This window comes from Schistocerca nitens, chromosome 4 (genome assembly GCF_023898315.1).
Source record: "Schistocerca nitens isolate TAMUIC-IGC-003100 chromosome 4, iqSchNite1.1, whole genome shotgun sequence".
Taxonomy (NCBI): domain Eukaryota; kingdom Metazoa; phylum Arthropoda; class Insecta; order Orthoptera; family Acrididae; genus Schistocerca; species Schistocerca nitens.
In genome coordinates, this window is record NC_064617.1 from 730,888,839 (window position 1) to 730,909,674 (window position 20,836).

At 40.2% G+C, this 20,836-nt stretch overlaps 1 protein-coding gene across 1 annotated transcript in view; it reads right to left on the reverse strand.

Moving 5' to 3' along the window:
* LOC126252916 (tudor domain-containing protein 3) overlaps positions 1–20,836 on the reverse strand; it is a 141,840-nt gene that overhangs the window by 78,102 nt on the left and 42,902 nt on the right. The window contains exons 3-7 of the mRNA XM_049953902.1: positions 20,350–20,415; positions 19,159–19,319; positions 14,659–14,803; positions 14,451–14,561; positions 9,815–9,940 (exon numbers count right to left, since the gene is read on the reverse strand). Coding sequence (XP_049809859.1) covers positions 9,815–9,940; positions 14,451–14,561; positions 14,659–14,803; positions 19,159–19,319; positions 20,350–20,415 — 609 coding nt within the window. The remainder of the gene's footprint in view (positions 1–9,814; positions 9,941–14,450; positions 14,562–14,658; positions 14,804–19,158; positions 19,320–20,349; positions 20,416–20,836) is intronic.

A 20,836-nucleotide genomic window follows, 5' to 3' on the forward strand; every position in this document is an offset into this window, starting at 1 on the left:
ACTGCCTAACTCTCAATTTACATCACAATTTCAGCTTTGATTACAATCATTAGCTCTGCATGTTAGTTTTAATCTCAATACAATGCAGAAAAATATGGATCCTCCACTATCCACAAGCAAAAGCAGCACGTGTGCCAGCACAGGACATATCTCCACTATATGGTGATTAGTAATCAATCCTTTTTATAATATTGACAAAAAGTCTGTGTGTGCACTATCCTCATAAAAGCATACTTGTGCATTCTGTGTTTATTTTCACTGTATTATGATGACAAATTCAATATAATTTTAAGATGATCTGTGGATGAATGGATAAATAAATGATATCAATAGGGGAAATTCCTGAGCCTTGCTGTGGCCACAGGACAGAGTGTGTGTGTGTGTGTGTGTGTGTGTGTGTGTGTACTATTGCTAGGAAAAGAGCTAGTGCTTGAAAGCTAACGTGAATACTGTTTAATCAATCTGCTATAAGTTATTGGTAGCCTTTCCCTTAATTTACATAAATAAATTATTTGCACTTCGAACATGACATGATGGCTTTAACAGAATGATTTTGAAAGAGCCAGATCTTTCATTATGATGTACAGTTTTCTCAGAAGAGTTTTCAGTATGAATCCCACAGGCTTCAAATTTCTGCTGTTAATCAAATAGTGGACACCTGTGAAATCATTCTGTCACGACTAAAATTCCAGTACAGTACAATGACTGATGTCCTCAAAACTGTTCAAATCTCTTAAAAGTTCTTCTTCCACAAACAACTTTTCATAGAGACTGAACTTGATCACAAGTTTCTTTTCCCTCTGCTTCTGAACATATTCTCAGTACTGTGCAAAGAGAAACACCACACAAATTTTCTATTGCCTTCTGTGATATCAACAATGTTTTGTCCATTCAGAGGTTGCCTTTAACATTGTGGAGGCATTTGTACATCTTGCACATAACTACATTTGTTTGTCTTCGGCCTTATAGAACTTGAGTCACTATAATCACAAAGAAGAACAGTACAAGTACGTGATGAAAATAAATGATGTGTCGGCAAGTGAACAACACTTCCAAAGTGAACACATAAATTGCTGATTGGTACCACTAAAGCTGCAAAGTTGTGGTGCGAACAGGGATGAAGTACAATGTTGCCAAGCAAACCATGTCAATGATAGGTGTATGTAAGTCACTGCTTTTTATGTGGCATCTATATGGTAGCCATGGAAAATATGAGACTGTGGTAACCGCGTGCATTTTAAGAGTCACAAACCAAGATGGACTAAGTGAAAGGAAGATGGATAGTGAAACAATTAATATTCAGACATCACTTTCTCTGTGTCTTAATACAGTGCTGCAAGAAAGTTTTGTGCCATCTTCATGAACTTTTGCAACAAATCAACAAAAAAATCTCTTGAAATGCTGTAGTGTGCAATGGCACTAATTACATACAAAAGCAGAAACAAACGAGTAACATTCAATTTCATGATTTTCAAATAATAATTTAGTAACCTAATCTCAATACCGTATGTCATTGTGAAAGCCACTCTACAGAAAAACAAAACTGGATTCTAATAACACATTTCTTACAAAGATCAAAAAGAAAAACCTAGAAGACATATATGTGGCCTTGCCAATGTGTTTGTCTAAAGTATGCATTTTAAGGAACAGCTGAAAATACTTCTTTACTAATGGCTTCTATGCTGCATAAATATATGGCTGACAAGAGAAAACACAGTTACAAAAAGAACTGTTTTATTCGTATTATGAACAGAAAGGGTAGAGTTTGATGGGCTTCTTTAACACTTGTTGCTGCCTGTAAACTTTGGAACAAAAATGAGACACACTGTGAGAAAATTGTGTAGCAGCAGTTATCTCATTCTTTCATAACCCGTAGTTTCACATAGATGAATACACTGATGCCAATAGTGTACAGTCATTGAAGACGCTTTGAAATTACATTAACGATATGCACCACATTAAAATTAGGGGAAAAAAATGTTTTTTTTTTTCCTACACAGTAACTTCAATAACAGTCTAAAACAACTTGATGTCATTAACATATTTCATCAATTCAATCATCTTTTAATGGTATTTACTACTGCTTGTTGTACAAAGATTCTTGCTTTTATTGCCTTGCTTTTGTAGATATGGTACTATCTCAAAAACTTACTGCACATCACAAGCTGCTGAAAAAGCATTATATAATTAAAAATGTAACATCTGCAAGAGGGTACAACTACCCAAAACTGGGACTTACACAACAAAAGACTTCTAAAACACTCGCTTGTGGCATGGATGGATGGATATGGTGTTATGGGCGCTCAACAGTGTAGTCTTTAGCGCCCGAACGGAAACAACAACGGACGAGTGTCACTAAAATGCAGCAAGTGCAAAAATACGATTAAAATTATAGGTGAAAGTTTACAGAGGCAGTTTGCACGTCAACAGTAGCAAAGAGGAAAGCAGCGCATAATGAGGAGAACTGCAAGAGAATGGAAGGGAAGGGGTTAAAATGAAACACATAGCACTTGTTTGGAACTGGCCTATTACAAGAATAAAAAGGAGTTGTAAGCCACTCGGCAACACACTAAAAATTCCAACCTAAAATTTTTGGCTGAAGCCCAGAAACATCACAGTACCTTAAAACTTTCTTGACACTCGCCTCATCATAGGCTAAAATCGAGGGCAGATCCCCACTAATATGAACATCCGCCCTGACAAAACGATATAAATCACACTCAACTAAAATGTGGCGTACAGTGATTCGTACGCCACAGGCATCACACAGAGGGGGTTCCTCTCGCCGTAGTAAGAAGGCATGCGTAAGAGGACAGTGCCCTATGTGAAGACGTGTAAGGGTCACTTCGTCACGCCTAGGTGACCGGCAGGAGGAACACCACGGCTGGATGGTGGGTTTCACCAACCGCAGCTTATTTTCTCTCACTGCCAGCCATTCCTCCTCCCACAATTGCATATACTTCCGCCGCAGCACAGAAACGACACCTTACAAAGGAATAGAACATTGTGTCACCTCCGGTAACCTGCAGGCGTCCTTGGCAGCTCTGTCAGCTTGTTCATTTCCCCGTATGCCCACATGCCCTGGCACCCAGCAAAAGGACACTTGCTTGCCCTGTCATTGGAGGATGTACAGTTGGTCGTAAATCAGCTGTTCCAACTTCTCCGCTGGGTACAGGTTCTGCAGTGACTGTACTGCGCTCAGTGAGTCAGAGCAAATTAGGAAGTGTGTGCCCTGAGTAAACCGTATCTGCTCCAATGCCTTCAGGATCGCGTGAAGTTCTGCGGAAAAAACAGTGTATTCCTGGGGAAGGCGAATCCTGATGACACGGTCGGGGAACATGACTGAGCAGCCTCAGCAATCGGAGATGCCTGGGGCTCTTCAATGTTAGCTACTGTACCTTTCTCTGCTGTTCGAGGAGGGGCTACAGGCTTTGATACACTTGCTGCCTTGCAAGTGCACTGACACGTGCAGGTGTTTGTGCCAACATTAACAACCTCCGTCTGTGTAGATCCATCAACTTTTGGAGGCAGCTTCTGAACAATGGAAGCAAAAGACGTAACGAATGTGGGTGGCTGCATGGCCTTAAAGATCTTTTTGGCTTCACTGTAGGGGATACGCTTAGTTGTTTTTATTTCTTGTATTTTACGTTCCTCTAGGAAGATTCTACAGTCCCTACTCCAAACAGGGTGGCTTTCAGAACAGTTTATACATCTGACAGGCGACGAACAATCAATTCCGTCATGGGCAGCCTTACTGCAGTTGCCACACATCGCTTCTCCTTTACACCCTAGAGTTGTATGCCCAAAACGCTGGCACTTAAAACAGCGCATTGGGTTTGAGACATACGACCGGATGTTTAGTCGAAGAAATCCTGCCTTGATGTGTTCTGGGAGTTTGGGGGTATTGAAAGTAAGAATGAAGGAGTCAGATTTCACCAGGTTCCCATCCACCATTTTCATGATGTTCTGAACGTCAACAATTCCCTCCTGAGCCCACTCACTCTTTAATTCTTCTACAGGAGTGTCAACAAGATCCCTACAGGTAACAACACCCTTACTGGAGTTCAGGGTGCTGTGAAGCTCTGTATCGATCGTGTATTCCCCCAAGCTTTTAGCTGTTTGAAGGTTAACTGCTTGCTGAGCAGTTGATGTTTCAACAAGCAGTGTCCCATTCCGTAAACGCTTCACTGATTTTAAAGTGCCAGCTATTCCTTCTAGACCCTTTTGGATATAGAATGGCGAAACCTTTTCAAAGGAACCCTCTTTCCTTTTTATTATTAAAAACACATTCTGGTTTTCAGTATGTGCTCTGTTACTCTGAACTGCTGTACGTTTGCTGACGCCTGAGTCAGGAGGACTGGCTAACCGAGCCCTCTTGTTGGATTGGGCGGTAGTGCCTACCAGCGGTCCACCCCACTGGCCAGCGAAAAATTAGGAGGAGGAAAAGAGGAAGAATTCGTGGTATCCATGGTCGTCCCACGAGCAGCTAGGGAAACTTATGTCCATCCAGACAGAGCCCCGCATGCCTGGATAAGCCTTGTACAACTGAGGTGCGGCAGGCTCCCCAGAGGTTGCCCGCTAGCGACTGTTCCACCTCAACAGCCATGCATCTTGTCGGCGCGCAGCACACCTTAAGATTGAAGGGTTTTTTATAGAGGTATGTACCGTCCTTGCGATCCAGGCAATCAAGCCAAGATCCCCGGTCCCTACGACACACAACGTTCCACCGTTGCGCCACACGGTGGTCGCTGAAGCATGCCCAGAGCTTACGGTATCTGCAGACTGGCGGCGCACACCAGTCCACAGCTCGAGGACCCCGGGTTCGCCAAGCCCGTACCCAGCAAACGAATGCTGAGCCCCCTGAGGGCTCACTTGTGGCAGTATTCGGAATACTGAATTCCTGTATATATTCAAAAAGATTAGGTGACATGTGCAGGATATTTCCAAGAAATCACTCATGAGCACATAAACATGCTTGTTTTGTCCTTTGTTAAAGGACTCTCAGGTTTATTGTAAGACCTCATTTTTAAGATTTTCATACATCATCATAGAGCAACTGCCAACCAATCTCAAATGGTATAGACTTTTTTACCTAACCGTCTTGCTTGAGGCAATGAAGTATTTATGGGTTAAAGAAATAATTACCTTGTATGGACAGTCATACAGTTAGTAAGCAATGTGTAAGTCCAAGATCTTAATATACATTCAGAGCCTTGGGGACCAAAATTTCACTGCATCACTATCATGTTATAACAGTTAAATATACTCTGAAGCAACATGGAGCCACTGAGGTTCTGATTTCAAGTTAAACTCATTGTCTGAACTGAAGGATGGGAAAGACATACCATCTCCAATGAAACCATGATTAGTAATGGACTATGTTGGTAAAAGTAGGCTTCAAGTTGACAACTGCTATACTAAGTAAAATCTGCTCAAAATTACCATTACCACCAGTTATCTTTCCATCTGTTATAAAATAACAATCTTAAATTTGTCTCAAAATTATTTATTCAAAAGTAGTTTCTTATTATTTGTTAAATACTTCCCAGAATCAGCAATAAAATGGAATGCTGCCTCTGACAGCAACAAAGAATTTATAATTATTAACTTTACACGTAACCTTACTTGTGGAGGGTATGTCCATGACTAGATGTTGACCTTTCTGAATGATACAAGGACTCTACAATCAGTTGCTAAAATCTATATCTGTTAGTTACATTTAAAATTATGGTCTTCATGTTGAAGTAGGAAGTTATTAACTTGGTGGGAGAACTGGAACAGGATGCACTCAACCTCGCAAGGCCAGCAGAGGAGCTACTTGACCTTGTAGTACATTTCTAAGGTCAGGAAACCTTACGATGATCAGCAGAGAAGTGTGCTGACCACATACCCCTCCAAACTGTATCCAGTAATGCCCGTGGCGCAGAGGATGACACTCAGTTTAGTCCACACCCATCTTCAGCCAGGACATGGAACTTTACATTTTTTTTACCTAATAGCATTAAGGGATCATCAACTGGAAATGAGTCCCCCCCCCCAATATCGAACCATCCCATCCTCTGATTTTAGATTACCCCATCCTCAGGGATATTTATTTCACACTAACTAGATATGTAAAACTTATACACTTAATTTAAATTTGTGGAGCCATACAGATAAAGCACTACTGCCCAATAACTATTTTAACATGACTGCTCATTAATTTTGGAAACAGCATTATCCATTTAAATATTTTATACTGAATTGTCATTCTCATGCTGTCATTTTTGCTTTAATCTAAGCTCCAAAATCCATTACTTGTGAGCTTGCTAGGTAAGCAGCATTATTAGTGAACTGAGTGTGTGCAGGCCTAAAAGAATATTGGATTTTAAGCATGTCTTTCAAACAAAGCAAAATATCATCATTCTTTAAGAGCAGTGCATTATCAGAAACATGTGCGAACATTGTCAGTCAGAATACTAACAGTGATGCTAAAAGAGTTAAAGTGGACGACAATTTTAAAAAAAAAAACAAAATGGTAATGATAGTGCTAACAAAGAGACAGAGAGCAAGACTTTGGTGACAAAAAACTGTGAGAAGGTAGGAATGGGAGTAACAGTAGGCTTGAAATTATAGCGGGAAATCATGATGGTGCACCACTTTTGAAAACTGGCAAAATAATAAACCTTGGTTGTCTGTAAATGAGAAAAACTCGGTAATACGCACAGTACACTCAGGAGTTCTTGAACTTAAGGTGGAAAGAATGGAATATATGCACATCAACAACGTGTTTTAGCTGGTGTTTCTGCAAATAATGCCAAAATACTAAATGATAAAATAGATGATCAGGCAAAGTGCAAATCGCACATGAAATGCATAGAAATCATACATAACAAAGAAATGCCATGTGTAGAAAAATGTGTGAGTGAAAGTGAAAAGTTGTGGGGAAAGTAACATCAAGAAAAAATAATCACTACTGCTTTCTTGTTCAGATATGCGTATGTAATAGATATTATCATTCAAATAGTTTCCTGCAGCAATCGAACTACCAAAGTTTTACGGTTTATCAGTCGGTTAATATGCTTCATTCTGACCATGCAAGCTGAAATATTATAATGTTTATAGGAGAAAATCTTGATTACTTCATTACAGAATTGGGTACAAACTTTAATATCATGAGTGATAAAAGTACAACAATTTCCAATAACATATATACGTCTCTCCTTTGGGGGAGTTGCTTGCAATTATTTTTTTGATACTGTTGAATTACAAGTTGGGACACGAGAAGGTATTTTCAGTACACTGTTAGTAGCTTTTGAAAAGTGTAACTTTAAATACGGTGTATTAAAACATTAACTTTTAGGTATTGAAATACATGTTCCCTCTCTTCAATCATTATACAAACTTCCAAATGGCAGATACTGAGGTAACTGATGGCAAGATATAAGAGCTACTAGAATCGCTTTGTGTGGTAAGGCATCAGGACCAGACGACATTCATGTTAGACTACACAGATTATGTGAAAAAACATGCTGCCTCTTAGCAGCAATTTATAACACATTGCTGGAGCGAGAAAGGGTACCTAGCGACTGGTAAAAAAGCACATTTCATTCACATATTCAAGAAGGGTTGTAGGACAGATGTACATAATTATAGGCCTATATCATTGACACTATTCTCACATAAAACTGTAGAAGATGTTTCATATTAATGCATTATGATGTTTTTGGAGAGCAAAAATCTCCTCTACACAAATTCAACATCAATTCCGCAAACAGAAATCTCAGAAAACTCAACTTGTTCCATTCCTCCAACAGATTCACAGAGCTGTTGACATCGAAGCTCAGTTTGATGCCGTGTTCCTCAACTTCACAAACGCATCTGACACTGTCCTGCACTGCCATTTAAGGAAAGAAGTACGAGCTTACCAAGTATCGGACCAGATTTGTGACTTGATCCAAAACTTCCATGCTGACAGAACTCAATGTATTACTCTTAACATGACAAAATTGACAGATGTATATGGGGTTGCCCCAAGAAAGTGTGACAGGACCATTACTGTTAACAACATATGTAAATGATGTAGTAGAATATGTAGGAAGCTCTTTAACATATTGCGCATGCATAGGAAAAGACATCCACTATTGTACAACTACAGTACTAATGACACACTGCTGGAACCAGTAACCATCATAAAATATCTAGGAGTTTCTGTTCAAAGTTATCATAAGTGGAATAGCCTTATAAAACAAATACATAGTAGAAAAAGCAGACGCTAGACCGAGATTCAAAGGAAGAATCTTAAGGAAACGTAATGAATCCACTTAAGAGGTGGCTTACAAGACATTTCTACAACTGATTCTCGAGTCTTGTTCATCAGCTTGGTATGCTTACCGGGTATGGTTGATAGGGGAGACAGAAAGGGAGAGGGGGGAGAGAGATGGGGGGAGAGAGACAGAAAGAGAGATAGAGGGGGGGAGGGAGATAGAGGGAGGGAGGGAGGGAGGGAGGGGGAGGGAGAGGGGGAGGGAGGGGGAGAGAGGGGATGAGAGGGGGGAGGGAGAGGGAGGAGGGAGGGAGGGAGAGGGGGAGGGAGGGGATGGGAGAGGGGGAGGGAGGGTGAGAGAGGGAGGGAGGGGATGAGAGGGGGAGGGAGGGGGAGAGGGAGGGAGAGGGGGAGGGAGGGGGAGAGGGAGGGAGAGGGGGAGGGAGGGAGGGTGAGAGAGGGAGGGAGGGGATGAGAGGGGGAAGGAGGGGGAGGGAGGGAGAGGGGAGGGAGGGAGAGGGGGAGGGGGGAGGGTGAGAGAGGGAGGGAGGGGATGAGAGGGGGAAGGATGGGGAGGGAGGGAGAGGGGAGGGAGAGGGGAGGGAGGGAGAGGGGAGGGAGGGTGAGAGAGGGAGGGACGGAGGGAAAGAGAGGAGGAGAGAGAGAGGGAGGGAGGGGCAGAGAGGGTGACAGGGGGGAGGGGGGGAGAGAGAGGGGGAGAGAAAGGGAGAGAAGGGGAGGGAGGGGGTGGTCCAAAGAAGAGCAACACTTTTTGTCACTGGATCATTTAGTCAGTGCGAGAGGGTTGCATAAATCCTCAACAAACTCCAGTGGCAGATGCTATAAGAAAGGCACTGTGCATCATGGAGAGGTTTACTGTTGAAATTTTGAGAGACAACATATTACTTCCTTCCACAAATCTCTCACGAAATACTCAAAACAAGAAAATTCAAGAAACAAGAGCCAATACAAAGGTTCACCGACACTGACTCTTTCCATGAGGCATTCGTGAATGGAAAAGGGAAGGGGAATCAGTCAGTGGTACCAGAAGTACCGCCACAGTCCATTAGTATTGATGAAGATGAAGTAAATATAGTGTCAGTTGAAAAATGTTAATCAGAATAATACATAATAATAATAATAACAGAATAATACATAATTGTACTGCTTATATATTTATGTAACAGTTCTACTAAACCAGTTTATGTCAGTGACTGTTTTTATCCCACCCTGGATTTCCCGTTGCATGATTGTTCTCAGTGATAATGTAAAGTTATTGCTTTCCGGATTTTAGAAATTCTACAGGCTTTGCATTTGTGAGAGCCATACTATTGGGCTAAATACGTTAAGAATGTCAGCTGAAGAAGGCATTGAAATCCGATGATTTGTGGTAAAAAATATAAAGTATAGTGACGGATTATAGTGCACGTTGCTTTAATTGCTTGCAACTACTTAGCCAAACTAGTGACAGTAAGTAACCTATCTTCTATGACAGAACAATTATTTTTCTCAACACTGTCTGGCAGTTTTAGTGATGTAACTATTATTATTAATCCGAAAGCAACTCACTGGCTTGTTGCCTCCTCCGAAAATCTTCTTGGCACCACCACGAGCTGCTTCAGCGATAGCATCTTTCCTTTGCGCTTCGAATTCTGCATTTTCTCTGTTTTCCTTCTCCTTCGCTGTTTCTAGGGACTTAAGTGAAAGGCAATATTAAGAAAATAATTATAATAAGGATACATGTTGAAGAAAGAAAATAATTTTTGTCAATAATGAAGGTTGTGTAAATGGTGCTGACAATATAATTTGAACCATCAGTATTTTATTACATGCACAACTGTTGCTTGTTGCTGAGTTGGGTATGTCATTCAAGAAGATTAATACATGCTCCAATAACGTGATGAAAATTGTGAATATAATAAATGTTATCGAAAATTTACAAGTTAAATAGTGTACAGGTACAAATTTCCAACAGACTGACAAATCATGAAATATGCATATCTCTCAGTATCACTATAGACCAGAAAGTTGGTCGTATGAGACATGAGAAGCAAATATGTCACTAATCACAACTATTGCAACACATGGAAGTGACCACATGGACATTTAACAGATCATGTGTTTCGGAGATCATTCATTTTAATTAGCTCACTGGTATTCTATTCGTTGACAGTGCAATTACACTTGCTTTTTTAAGCTCTTATTCTCTAACTTTCCCTTCCCAGTTCACCACATATCTACCTACACCCTTTGTTTTCCTACCTCAGTTTGCAGTTTAACTCTTCTATAGCTCACTCTTCTTTGTGTCTACTCACACAACCAACACCTGAACATCAAACCACCAAGGTATGTGGTACCACACAGCAGACATAAGGAGACTATGGCAGCACAGGAGAGGTTCTGGTTTACTAGATGTACATACTAACAAACCTCACCTAATTTGGTCATATATGCTGCTCCCCTTCTTCATACATATCTGCCCATCAACCTGCAACCCACATTTATTATTTTTATCTTTAATCTCATTGTGTTTTCAAGTCAATTTTAGCTCGTTTTCATCCTTCACTATCGGCCTACCCCCTCAGGTTTCATCTTGTTTCCCTGAAGTTTAATCTTGTTTCCCTGAAGTTTAATCTTGTTTCCCCATACTTCATGCATTCAGACCTTTTTGTGATTTTTTCCTCATATTTTGACGTATTTCTGTGACGTTTTTCGCATGTATTCCTCATTATTTATGCATTTTTATCCTCCACCATGGACCCTTGCTCCTTTTATCTTCTCCAACACAGAACAGTTTCTTTATCCCAAGCCAGAACTCAGTCCCACATACTGTTCCTGCACTGTTGCCTGGCTTATGGAATTCCATAAAATTACCTGTCTCTGGCTGCAAACGCTCCTTCCACAATGGCCATCTGTTCAGATTTCACCAATCCTTAACCCTCACCAACGTATTCCTGAAAAACCAAGTGAATCGGGCGCAAACCCCTTCCAATACCTCCTTTCCACCTGTAAAATTCTCCTGCTGTGCAATTCGGAATTCATGTATCCCATCTCACACACAAACTCTTGCCCTCTAGGAACTACAGCAACACGCACTATGCTGCCTCACAAAATTCCCCAACCTGTTCACCTCTTACTCCCACTATTCACCACCTCTACAACAGCCTCCAAAACTTCCCCACATCCCCTCATAGCGATGAACTATGCCTTGCAGACCTATTACATTTACCCCACCCTCAAAACTCTCTTCCACCACCATAAGGAATCTAGAACCTAAACAGATCTGAAACACAGTCATGAACTTCTCTTCCAAAATCCTTAGTTCCACAGAAATAGCAGTTCTTCCCAAAGGCCTTACCTTTTGCCCCACTCCCAAATTCAGTCATGCTGTACCTATTAAAGGCCTCTACTTCTTCCGGTCCCTACAGTGGAAACACTTTTTTGCCACCCCAGTACACTCCTCGTCCAACCGTGATCGATCTCCATTGCCCCCGTATCAACCCCTGTTAACTTCCCAGAATTTCTTAACCTTGAACCTTGACTCACCGTCATTCTCATGTCCCTCAACACACAAGCTAATCTTACATCTGCAGAAATAACTGTGATCCACCATCTAAAAACTGATCTCGATCTTATAATTCTACCTGCTGACAAAGGCTCCACAACTGTGGTTTTGAACCGCAAGGATTACCTGGCAGAAGGACTCCGACAGCCCAATTTCCAGAATTCCAGAAGGATCTCCAGTTCCTCCTCAAATCCTTAGGTCCATCCAAGGACAACTCCTCGGAGCTGTCTCTCTCCTCACACCTAACACTCACTGCACTCCTACCTTCTACATGCTTTCTAAAGCCCACAAACCTACCATTGTGGGTGGTTACTGTGCCTCCACTGAGAGAATCTCTGCCTATCATAGATCAACAATTCCAGCCTATTACCTGCAACTTCCCTGCTATATAAAAGATAAACCAACCATTTCCTCCAACTATCCACAGCTCCTGTTCCTTTACCACGTGGTGCACTGATCATTATTACTGATGCCACCTCCCTTTGTACTAACATCCCTATGGCCAAGGCCTTGCTGCTATTGAACACTACCTTTGTCAACATCCAATGGATTCCAAACCAACAATCTCCTTCCTGGTAACCACGACCCACTAGATCCTCTCCTTTGAAGGGATCATCTGCAAACAAATCCGGGATACCACAATAGACACACACAATGCAGCATTCTATGCCAAACCCATTCATGGACCATCTAGAGGAACTGTTCCTAACCACCGAGAATCCCAAACCCCTCAACTGGTTCAGATTCATTAATGACATCTTTGTGATCTGGATCGAGGGTGAGGACACCCTCTCCATACTCCTCCAGAACCTTAACACCTTCTCCCCCATGCGCTTCACTTGGTCCCACTCAACCCAACAAGCCAACTTCCTTGATGTTGACCTTCACCTCAAAAATGGCTACATCAACATCTCAGTCCATGTCAAACCTACAAACCAGCAGCAATGGCTCCACAGCTGCCATCCATTCTATACCAAGAAGTCCCTTCCATACAGCCTATCCACCAGTGGCTATAACATCTCTAATGACGAGCTTTCCCTGTTGAAGTTTACCAAGGGTATCACTGAGACCTTCAGTGTCTGTAATTACCCTTCCAACTTTGTACAGAAACTTAAATGAGTAATCTTACCCAGACGCATGGATAACATCACAGCCCGCATCCTGTGATTCCTGATTCAAAAACTAACATGTTATACGGAGGTGACAGTACTACTTTCGATTTGGTCACCACATTGGTGTGGGTGTGGAGGGGCCCCATCCCGGCAATTTGTACAGAAACAGATCTCTCATACCTTACCTCTCCAGTCACCCACCACCTCACCAAATCCTACCATCCGGTCACAGAGAAGCATTTCACTTATGACTCAGGACCACCCATGACTCAGCCAGGGTTTCAACTACCTTTCATTGTGCCCTGAAATGAGCAATGTACTACCTGGTATCCTTCCCACCCCTCCCACCGAACCCACACAATATCCTTGTCCATCTCTACTCAACCCATGCTACCAACCACTCTACTCAACCCCTGCTACCAACCTCTAGCTTCACGGCTCATGTCCCTGTAAAAGATCTAGATGTAAGACCTGTCCTGTACGTCCTCCCACTATGACCTAATCCTGTCCAGTCACAAATATCACCTATCCCATCGAAGGCAGAGCTACCTGTGAAATCAGTCATGTGATTTACAAGCTAAGCTGCAACAATTGTGCTGCATTCCACATGTCCATTACAACCAACAAGCTGCCTGTATGCATGAATGGCCATCAACAAACTGTGGCCAAGAAACAGCTGGACCACCCAGTTGTTGAGCACACTGCCCAACACAATGTCCTTCATTTCAATGACTGTTTCCTCAGACTGTGCCATCTTGATCTTTCCTACTAACACCAGCTTTTCTGAATTGCGCACATGGAAAGTCACTCTGCAATATATCCTATGTTCCCATAACACCCCTGGCCTCAACCTTTATTAGTCACTGTCCTCCACCTGCCTATCCCTTTCCGTGTTCCTACTCCAGCACTACACAGTCTTCACATTCCACCAACGCACCCACAGGCTTTGACCTTCTCTCCTTCCCTGCTTGCCTCCCCCCCCCCCTCCTCCCCCACGGGCTAAGCTCTCGACTGCACCTAGCTGCCCTACCCTCCCCCACCTCTTTCTTGGATGCTCCCACAAGTAGCACTTTACTGATCCCCACCCTTACCCTGCTATCATTTCCCCTCCTGCCCCAGCCTCGTCCTTACTCCCACAACCAAATTGCTTCTCCCATCATGTGCTGTAGCTCACAGTCTGGCCTCAGCAGTGAGACAATGGTCTGTGCATGAGAGCTGCCTTTGTGTGAATGTGTCTGTGTATATTATCTAATTCACGGAGGAAGGCCCTTTGGCCGAAAGCTTACTTGTTTAGTAATATTTTTGCTGTGCCTGTCTGTGACTCAGCATCTCCAATATGTGGTGAGTAGCAATCTATTCTTTTCATAATACTGTCATTTATTTGTCTACATATTCAAAATTACTTTACACCACAAGTCTTAAAAAGTAATCAAAATTAATTTCACAAGAATCAAATATCTAAAAAAAATTCCACTGTCCATTCAGAGTGATGCCTACTAATTTTCAAAGACTATCAGTAAAAAACTACCTTAAAATTTCGATCCTGATGGTTAGGCTTCAGTATTTTTTGACCAAATGGAATCCATGGTGGTGGTCCACCTTCTTCCCCAACTCTGCCTCTGGTATGTTTTGCTAAGGTCTGAAAATGAAAATTGTACCACATTATCACATGTTATTCAGTGTGATAATTTTATGCAATATATTTCGTAATCTGATGAGAACAACATAAATTATACCCGATTCAGTTCCCATTTTTCAACAAGGTGTGGAACTTTTCCACCAAGAACTTCAATAAGGGAAGGTCTAAGCAGGAGATAACCATGTGACATAGGGAGCTGGTCACCCTTGAAAAACAGCTTTGTTCCTGGTGGTGTATCCAAGCTATAAAATGAAATATTCATACACTCAGAATTAGTGCATGCACACATTTAATAAAAAAACTAAACAATTGTAAGCTATTAAAAGGGATCACACAAAATTTTAAATTTCTGACACTTCCAGTGGCATGGATACATTTACTTGAATGGCTATAGCTGTACAGACCAAGGCCCAGTTGGAAAGAAAACATACAATTTCGACATAATGAATATGAAGACAATTGACAAGAAACAGCTGTAAAGTCTGTTACAACTGCACAAGTATCAGTAGACAGGAAGGAAGGCATGTAAGAGTTTAATGGCTGAGTGGTATTTAGATCATTAAGGGACATTAACTTAGATTGGAAAAGGATTAAAAGGAAATCAGCATTGTTCGGTGTGAGGAAACAGTGGCTGCCAAGACAGTCAGAAAAATCTGGCTTGAACCAAAATTTCCTTCCAGTGCGTGATCAAAGATTTCCATTAGGCTGGCCATATCAATACCCATGTATAGTATACACACAATTCTTGCAAATCAAGTTGACACTTGGTGTGGTGGCTGATGTGAGAGCTCCCTATCTGCCACCTCACCACATGTCGACCTGGTTGTGCGAACAGTATGATGCAGAATGCTTTTCCAGTTTATCTGTTTCATTTCCATTTTGGTTGTGGAACAGTAAATTGGCTGTGCAACAGTAAATACATAAATTTCCAATTTTAGTGGAACCGTGGAGCCTCTGAAAAAATTTAAATTAGTGATGAATGTCATGTGTGTGATGAAGAACAGACAAACATATATTTCTTTGCTGATACAGGGAATAAAGAAGTGTGTTTATTGTATAATGAAACAATAACCATGTTCAAGGAGTACAATCTGAAACAGCGTTATAAAACAAAACACCCAATTTGGCTGCAAACTTTCCAAGGAAGAATGCAAACTGAAAGATGTGGAGTATGTGAAAAGGTTGAAGAAGCAACAAACATTATTTACAAAGCAAACAACACTTCAAAATAGTGCTACAGAAGCAAGTTTCAAGATTTCCTATAACCGTAATAAACGCAACATGCCTTTTTTTCGATGGTGGGTTTATGAAGCAATGTATGGTAGAGTGTGCAAGCATATTGTGTACTGATGTTAGAAGGAAATTTGAAACCATTTGATTGTCAAGAAGGACTACAGTGCAGTGCATTGACTTAATTAGCGGTGAACTCACAGAACAGCTGAGGACTGTGAGTGAGGATTTTGTTTGTTTTTCCTTGGCAATGATTGAGAGCACAAATAATGAAGACATTGCAAAATTACTTATATTTATCTGTGGAATTAATGAAAATTTATCAGCATAGGGGAATTACTTGCCCTAGAATTAAAGCTGGAACCACTGGTCAGGACTTGCTTGAGTTTGCTGTGAACTGTGCGGAAAAAAGTGACTTGCCCTGGAAGAAAATGGTAAGTATTACAACAGATGGGGCCAGAGAGTTCAGTGGGAAAATGTTGGTTTGGTAAAGCTTTTAAAAAACAAATTATAAGCACAAGACAATGTGACATCTCATCTTTTCATTGCATTTTGTTTCAGGAAAGCCTTATTAAAGCTGCACTAGAGTTAAAGCGTGTGATCAATCCTGTTGTTGGTGTTGTGAATAGGATTAGATCAAGGGCAGTCCACCATTGATAATTCAGACCTCTTCTTGAGAATGAGAGGTCTGAGTACAAAAATGTAATTTACCGCAACATGTGAGGTGGTTGAGCCTGGGCAAAGTGTTAAAAAGAGTCTGGGCATTGTAGAATAAAATCCTCTTATTTCTGGACACAAAAGAAATATTTCATGGTTTTCAGAATGAGATTTTCACTCTGCAGCGGAGTGTGCGCTGATATGAAACTTCCTGGCAGATTAAAACTGTGTGCCCGACCGAGACTCGAACTCGGGACCTTTGCCTTTCGCGGGCAAGTGCTCTACCATCTGAGCTACCGAAGCACGACTCACGCCCGGTCCTCACAGCTCAGATGGTAGAGCACTTGCCCGCGAAAGGCAAAGGTCCCGAGTTCAAGTCTCGGTCGGGCACACAGTTTTAATCTGCCAGGAAGTTTCATTTCATGGTTTTGCTACAAAAACACAATGTTGTGAGTGGAGATATGAGATGATGTTTGCAGCTGATATATATGAAAAATTTAAGAATTGAATGTGACATTGCAGGGAAGGGGTTATTTGGACATGAAATGTGGGAGCATGTAAAATCATTCAAAGCAAAACTAGGTCTATTTGCAATGCAGGCAGTTCAAGGCAATTTTCGTTTTTCCTTTTAGTAAGAAAACCAAGTGCCCGAAAGTGTTTCTGCTAAGATTAGTGACCATCTGCAGAGTTTGGAGGACGGGTTCACAGGAAGATTTTAAGACTTTAAGAAAACTCAGCCTCAACTCAATCTGCAATCTTATCCTATCAATGCTGATACTGACACAGCATGTGAGTAGCTGCAGCTTGATCTTATTGAATGCAGTCAAATCACACTGAAAGAAATTTTTGTTGTTGTAACCTTAGTTGCCAGCTTAAAAATATCCACGTAAGAAAAAATTTTCTGGAAAAAATGCTCTCTATATTTTTTTAAAAAATATATTTTTTTTAAATATAGAGGGCATTTAAGTGTAGAAAAATATGACAGGATATGTCTGTGTCTTTATTAACCTGGTTCTCAAATTAAATGTGCTTGCAGATGTAAATGATGTGAAATTAGCGAAATAGATAAACTGAATAAAGCAACAACTATTTTATTTGTATTTATTCATTTTTATGCTACAATTTATACCTTCTCCGAAATACAAAGTTAACCAATGAGCACAACAGTTTTAAAAAGTACAGCCCTCCATTAACCTCCACTTCCACAAAATGGCCTCCCCAATACAAATCAATTGTCCAACCCTACTCTAGGTGAATGACTTGCGCAAATAATTGAAAACCTTAATCAGAAAGAATGAAAGCCAATTTGAAGCTCTCTTTTCCCAACTGATAGGATGTGATTCAAAATCAAAAGCAGTGGGTACAGAGTATGATGATGATACTGCTTACAACTACAGAAAACAATGACAGGAAGTAAAATAATAGCTAAATAGAATAGCAATGTTATTAGTATCAAAATAGATGACAGAAAAATGAGAAGAAGAATGTAACACAGTGAATACAAGTTCTTCTGAGACCAGGGACTGATATTTGTGCTGTGTAGTGAGAGTAAATATAATAATTTGTCTAAAACAATGAGTCTGTTCCACTGTTATCTTTTATTTTATCTTTCTGAAACATAAAGAGTAGTTTAAAAATATTCAGAAACAAGACAGTAGAACACATACTGTAGAACTTCTAAGGCTAACTACCACTCAAGTTCATTAGATGATAGTTCGGTAAAATTAGTTGATTATACCATCATGATATTTTGTTAATTGTTCTGTTTAAAATTTAATACATCAAAAAATTAAGTCACTGCCTCTTTGTCCTCAAATACCAGTCATCAAATCTTTGTTGCTAAATGTTTAGCCTAGTTAAGGGTTCATGGTGCATAGTTTGTAGTTGTAACGGCTTTCAGGGGCAACAAAAATATCATTTTCAATATTTCATACAGTTATTGACTGAATTTAAAATGCTTTCATAATCTGCTCATTAAGAGCTATAATTTTATGTTAAAGGTTTAACACAATAAGTCAATATTATGGTTAGAAAGTGTGCTTATATTTTGAGGCAGTGTAACTTATAATGAGCTCATTATCCAGACTATATTGGTCCAGTATTTGAGAAAGATAGCACTTGGCAGTTTCTTGCAGACTTTACACATAATTTCAAGTCTTCATGAAAACTTTTTGTTGTGTGCACCACCCACAAAATGATGAAAGGAAAAAAGTTTGCCACCTACCACCTTTTGTGCTCTTCATGCAGTGAGGCTGCAGCATCAGGCATGATGTTTTAATTTTTTATTACTACTTTACAATTAGCTCCAGTTGCAATAAATGTTGTGCACAGTATCCACGTATACCACTGAATGCAACTGCAAAATTATGCTGTTGTACAACATACAGTTCGAGAGATATGACATTTTATACATGGGAATTCAGTTCCTTAAAGAAACGGGGTTTGGTTTTATTGGTAGTGTTTTTTATTGACAAAGACTGTGTTTTCAAATTCTGATACCTTAGAATTAAACTTTAGGTCTTTCAAAATCTTCTGCATCAGTGTAAATTCATCTAAAGAGCTCCATTATTTTCAGAAAAAGTGATTATTGGAGGGCAGTGAATACAGAGGATGAAGAATAATACCACAGAAAGACTTAACACATCAGCCCTAGCAATTGACAATGTACACAATTTGATGTTATAATGCAGTCACAACATAAATGAGTTACCTGATTCGAGGCATGTATTCAACTTCAACTGCTTGACAGCTAATTTGGCCATCTGTAAGAGATAATTTAAGCATTCGAGGAGCTGCTTTAGAATCTTCATTTGCTTTTGGGGCTGATATATTCCGTATCTTCTGTATCTGAACAACAAAACTTCCAGGTATCTGAAATGTAAGGAAGGTACTTTGATAATCTGACAAAAAAGAAAATTGAGAAATATGAAAATGGTTAACTGACAATTAACCAATAAAAACTTCTAGACAAACCACTGTTTTCTTGGTCCATACTCAGAATTAACATGACTATGTGTCAAATTACACATATAAAAGATATGAGGTTCAATCCCGTCACTTCTCGAATGTTTTCCATCGCTTATTGCTTCTTTCACCTCTGAAAGTAACATGGTATGCAAAAATGCCAAGTTGCTCTGTGGGTCAAGGTCAAAATGAAATTGTACAGTCTTTCCTACATGGCTGTTCAATTGCCAGATGGAAGAAAAGGGATATCATTTCCAATAAAACTATGTAAAGTAAAGCACTGTGGTGTTCAATTCAAGCTTCAGACTGAGACATTATTTGCCTTTAATTAGAATTAACAGTAATCAGTCATCCAAATAAACCCACTTGATTGTGCAACAGATGGCATTTGACTGTAATAAAAAGCTGTTTCATTAAAATACAATTGACTGTGAAATTTAATGAAAAACCTGAGAACCTCCCACCAAATTTCTCTCTCCACTCTGCACCCATCTTCTCCTCTCTTCTTCACCTACTCATATACTCATTCACTTCAATGATCCGTATGACTTTCTGTGGCCTGTTGCCTCCTACTGTCATTTCATGAGATTCTCTTGGTATCTTGTCAACTCCCATTTTTTTGACATGCCCATACCATTATAATCGTAGTTTTCTATGATCACCATAATGCGGGTAATAAAGAAAAGGCAGGTGAAAGGATACATATTTGTGGGATGAATATTCACAGACGCAGGATAGTACTTACTAAAATAGACAGAGTAAGGAAAAATGGTGATAGGAATAGTGAAAGAAAAGCCCATGCAATTAATTCATAAATTAAAAGAATAACCTAGACGGAAATAGAAACAAAAGTTACAAATATGTTCTTGAAGTCATGAAGAACTTATTTCCTTTGTTGACATTTTTCATGATTCATGCAATGCCTCTCAATACTTACAGTTTCATATTTTGTTTTGTTTAAATCTTCTGGGAAGCCCGATGTGCTGATTTCTCTCAAGTCAATCTGGAAAAGTTTGCAACCAGAATATTAACCTATTTAATGCAGTGACACACAATATGAGGAGATATGCAGTAAATACAATCTATCATTTTCTTGCGACCTTTACATCACTGTCTATGAACAAACAATATAGGGCCACTAGGTAACTGAAGCATATAATAGTATAAAAGACATTGACATACCATTTGTTATTCAGATATGTGGGCAAAAATTTACTGGCTGCTATTTTGTAGCACTTTATGCGGGACATGTCATTTATACATTCAACAAAACTGATATTTTCCATTAAAATTGCAGGTATCCTGAATGAGGCGGAGAACGGCCTATATGTACATACTTAGCAGCCTCAATTAAACAGTATGGGACTATACTAAACATAAGGTTGCCATCTTTTTTCTGTAATCACTCTAAGCACAAGTTCCTG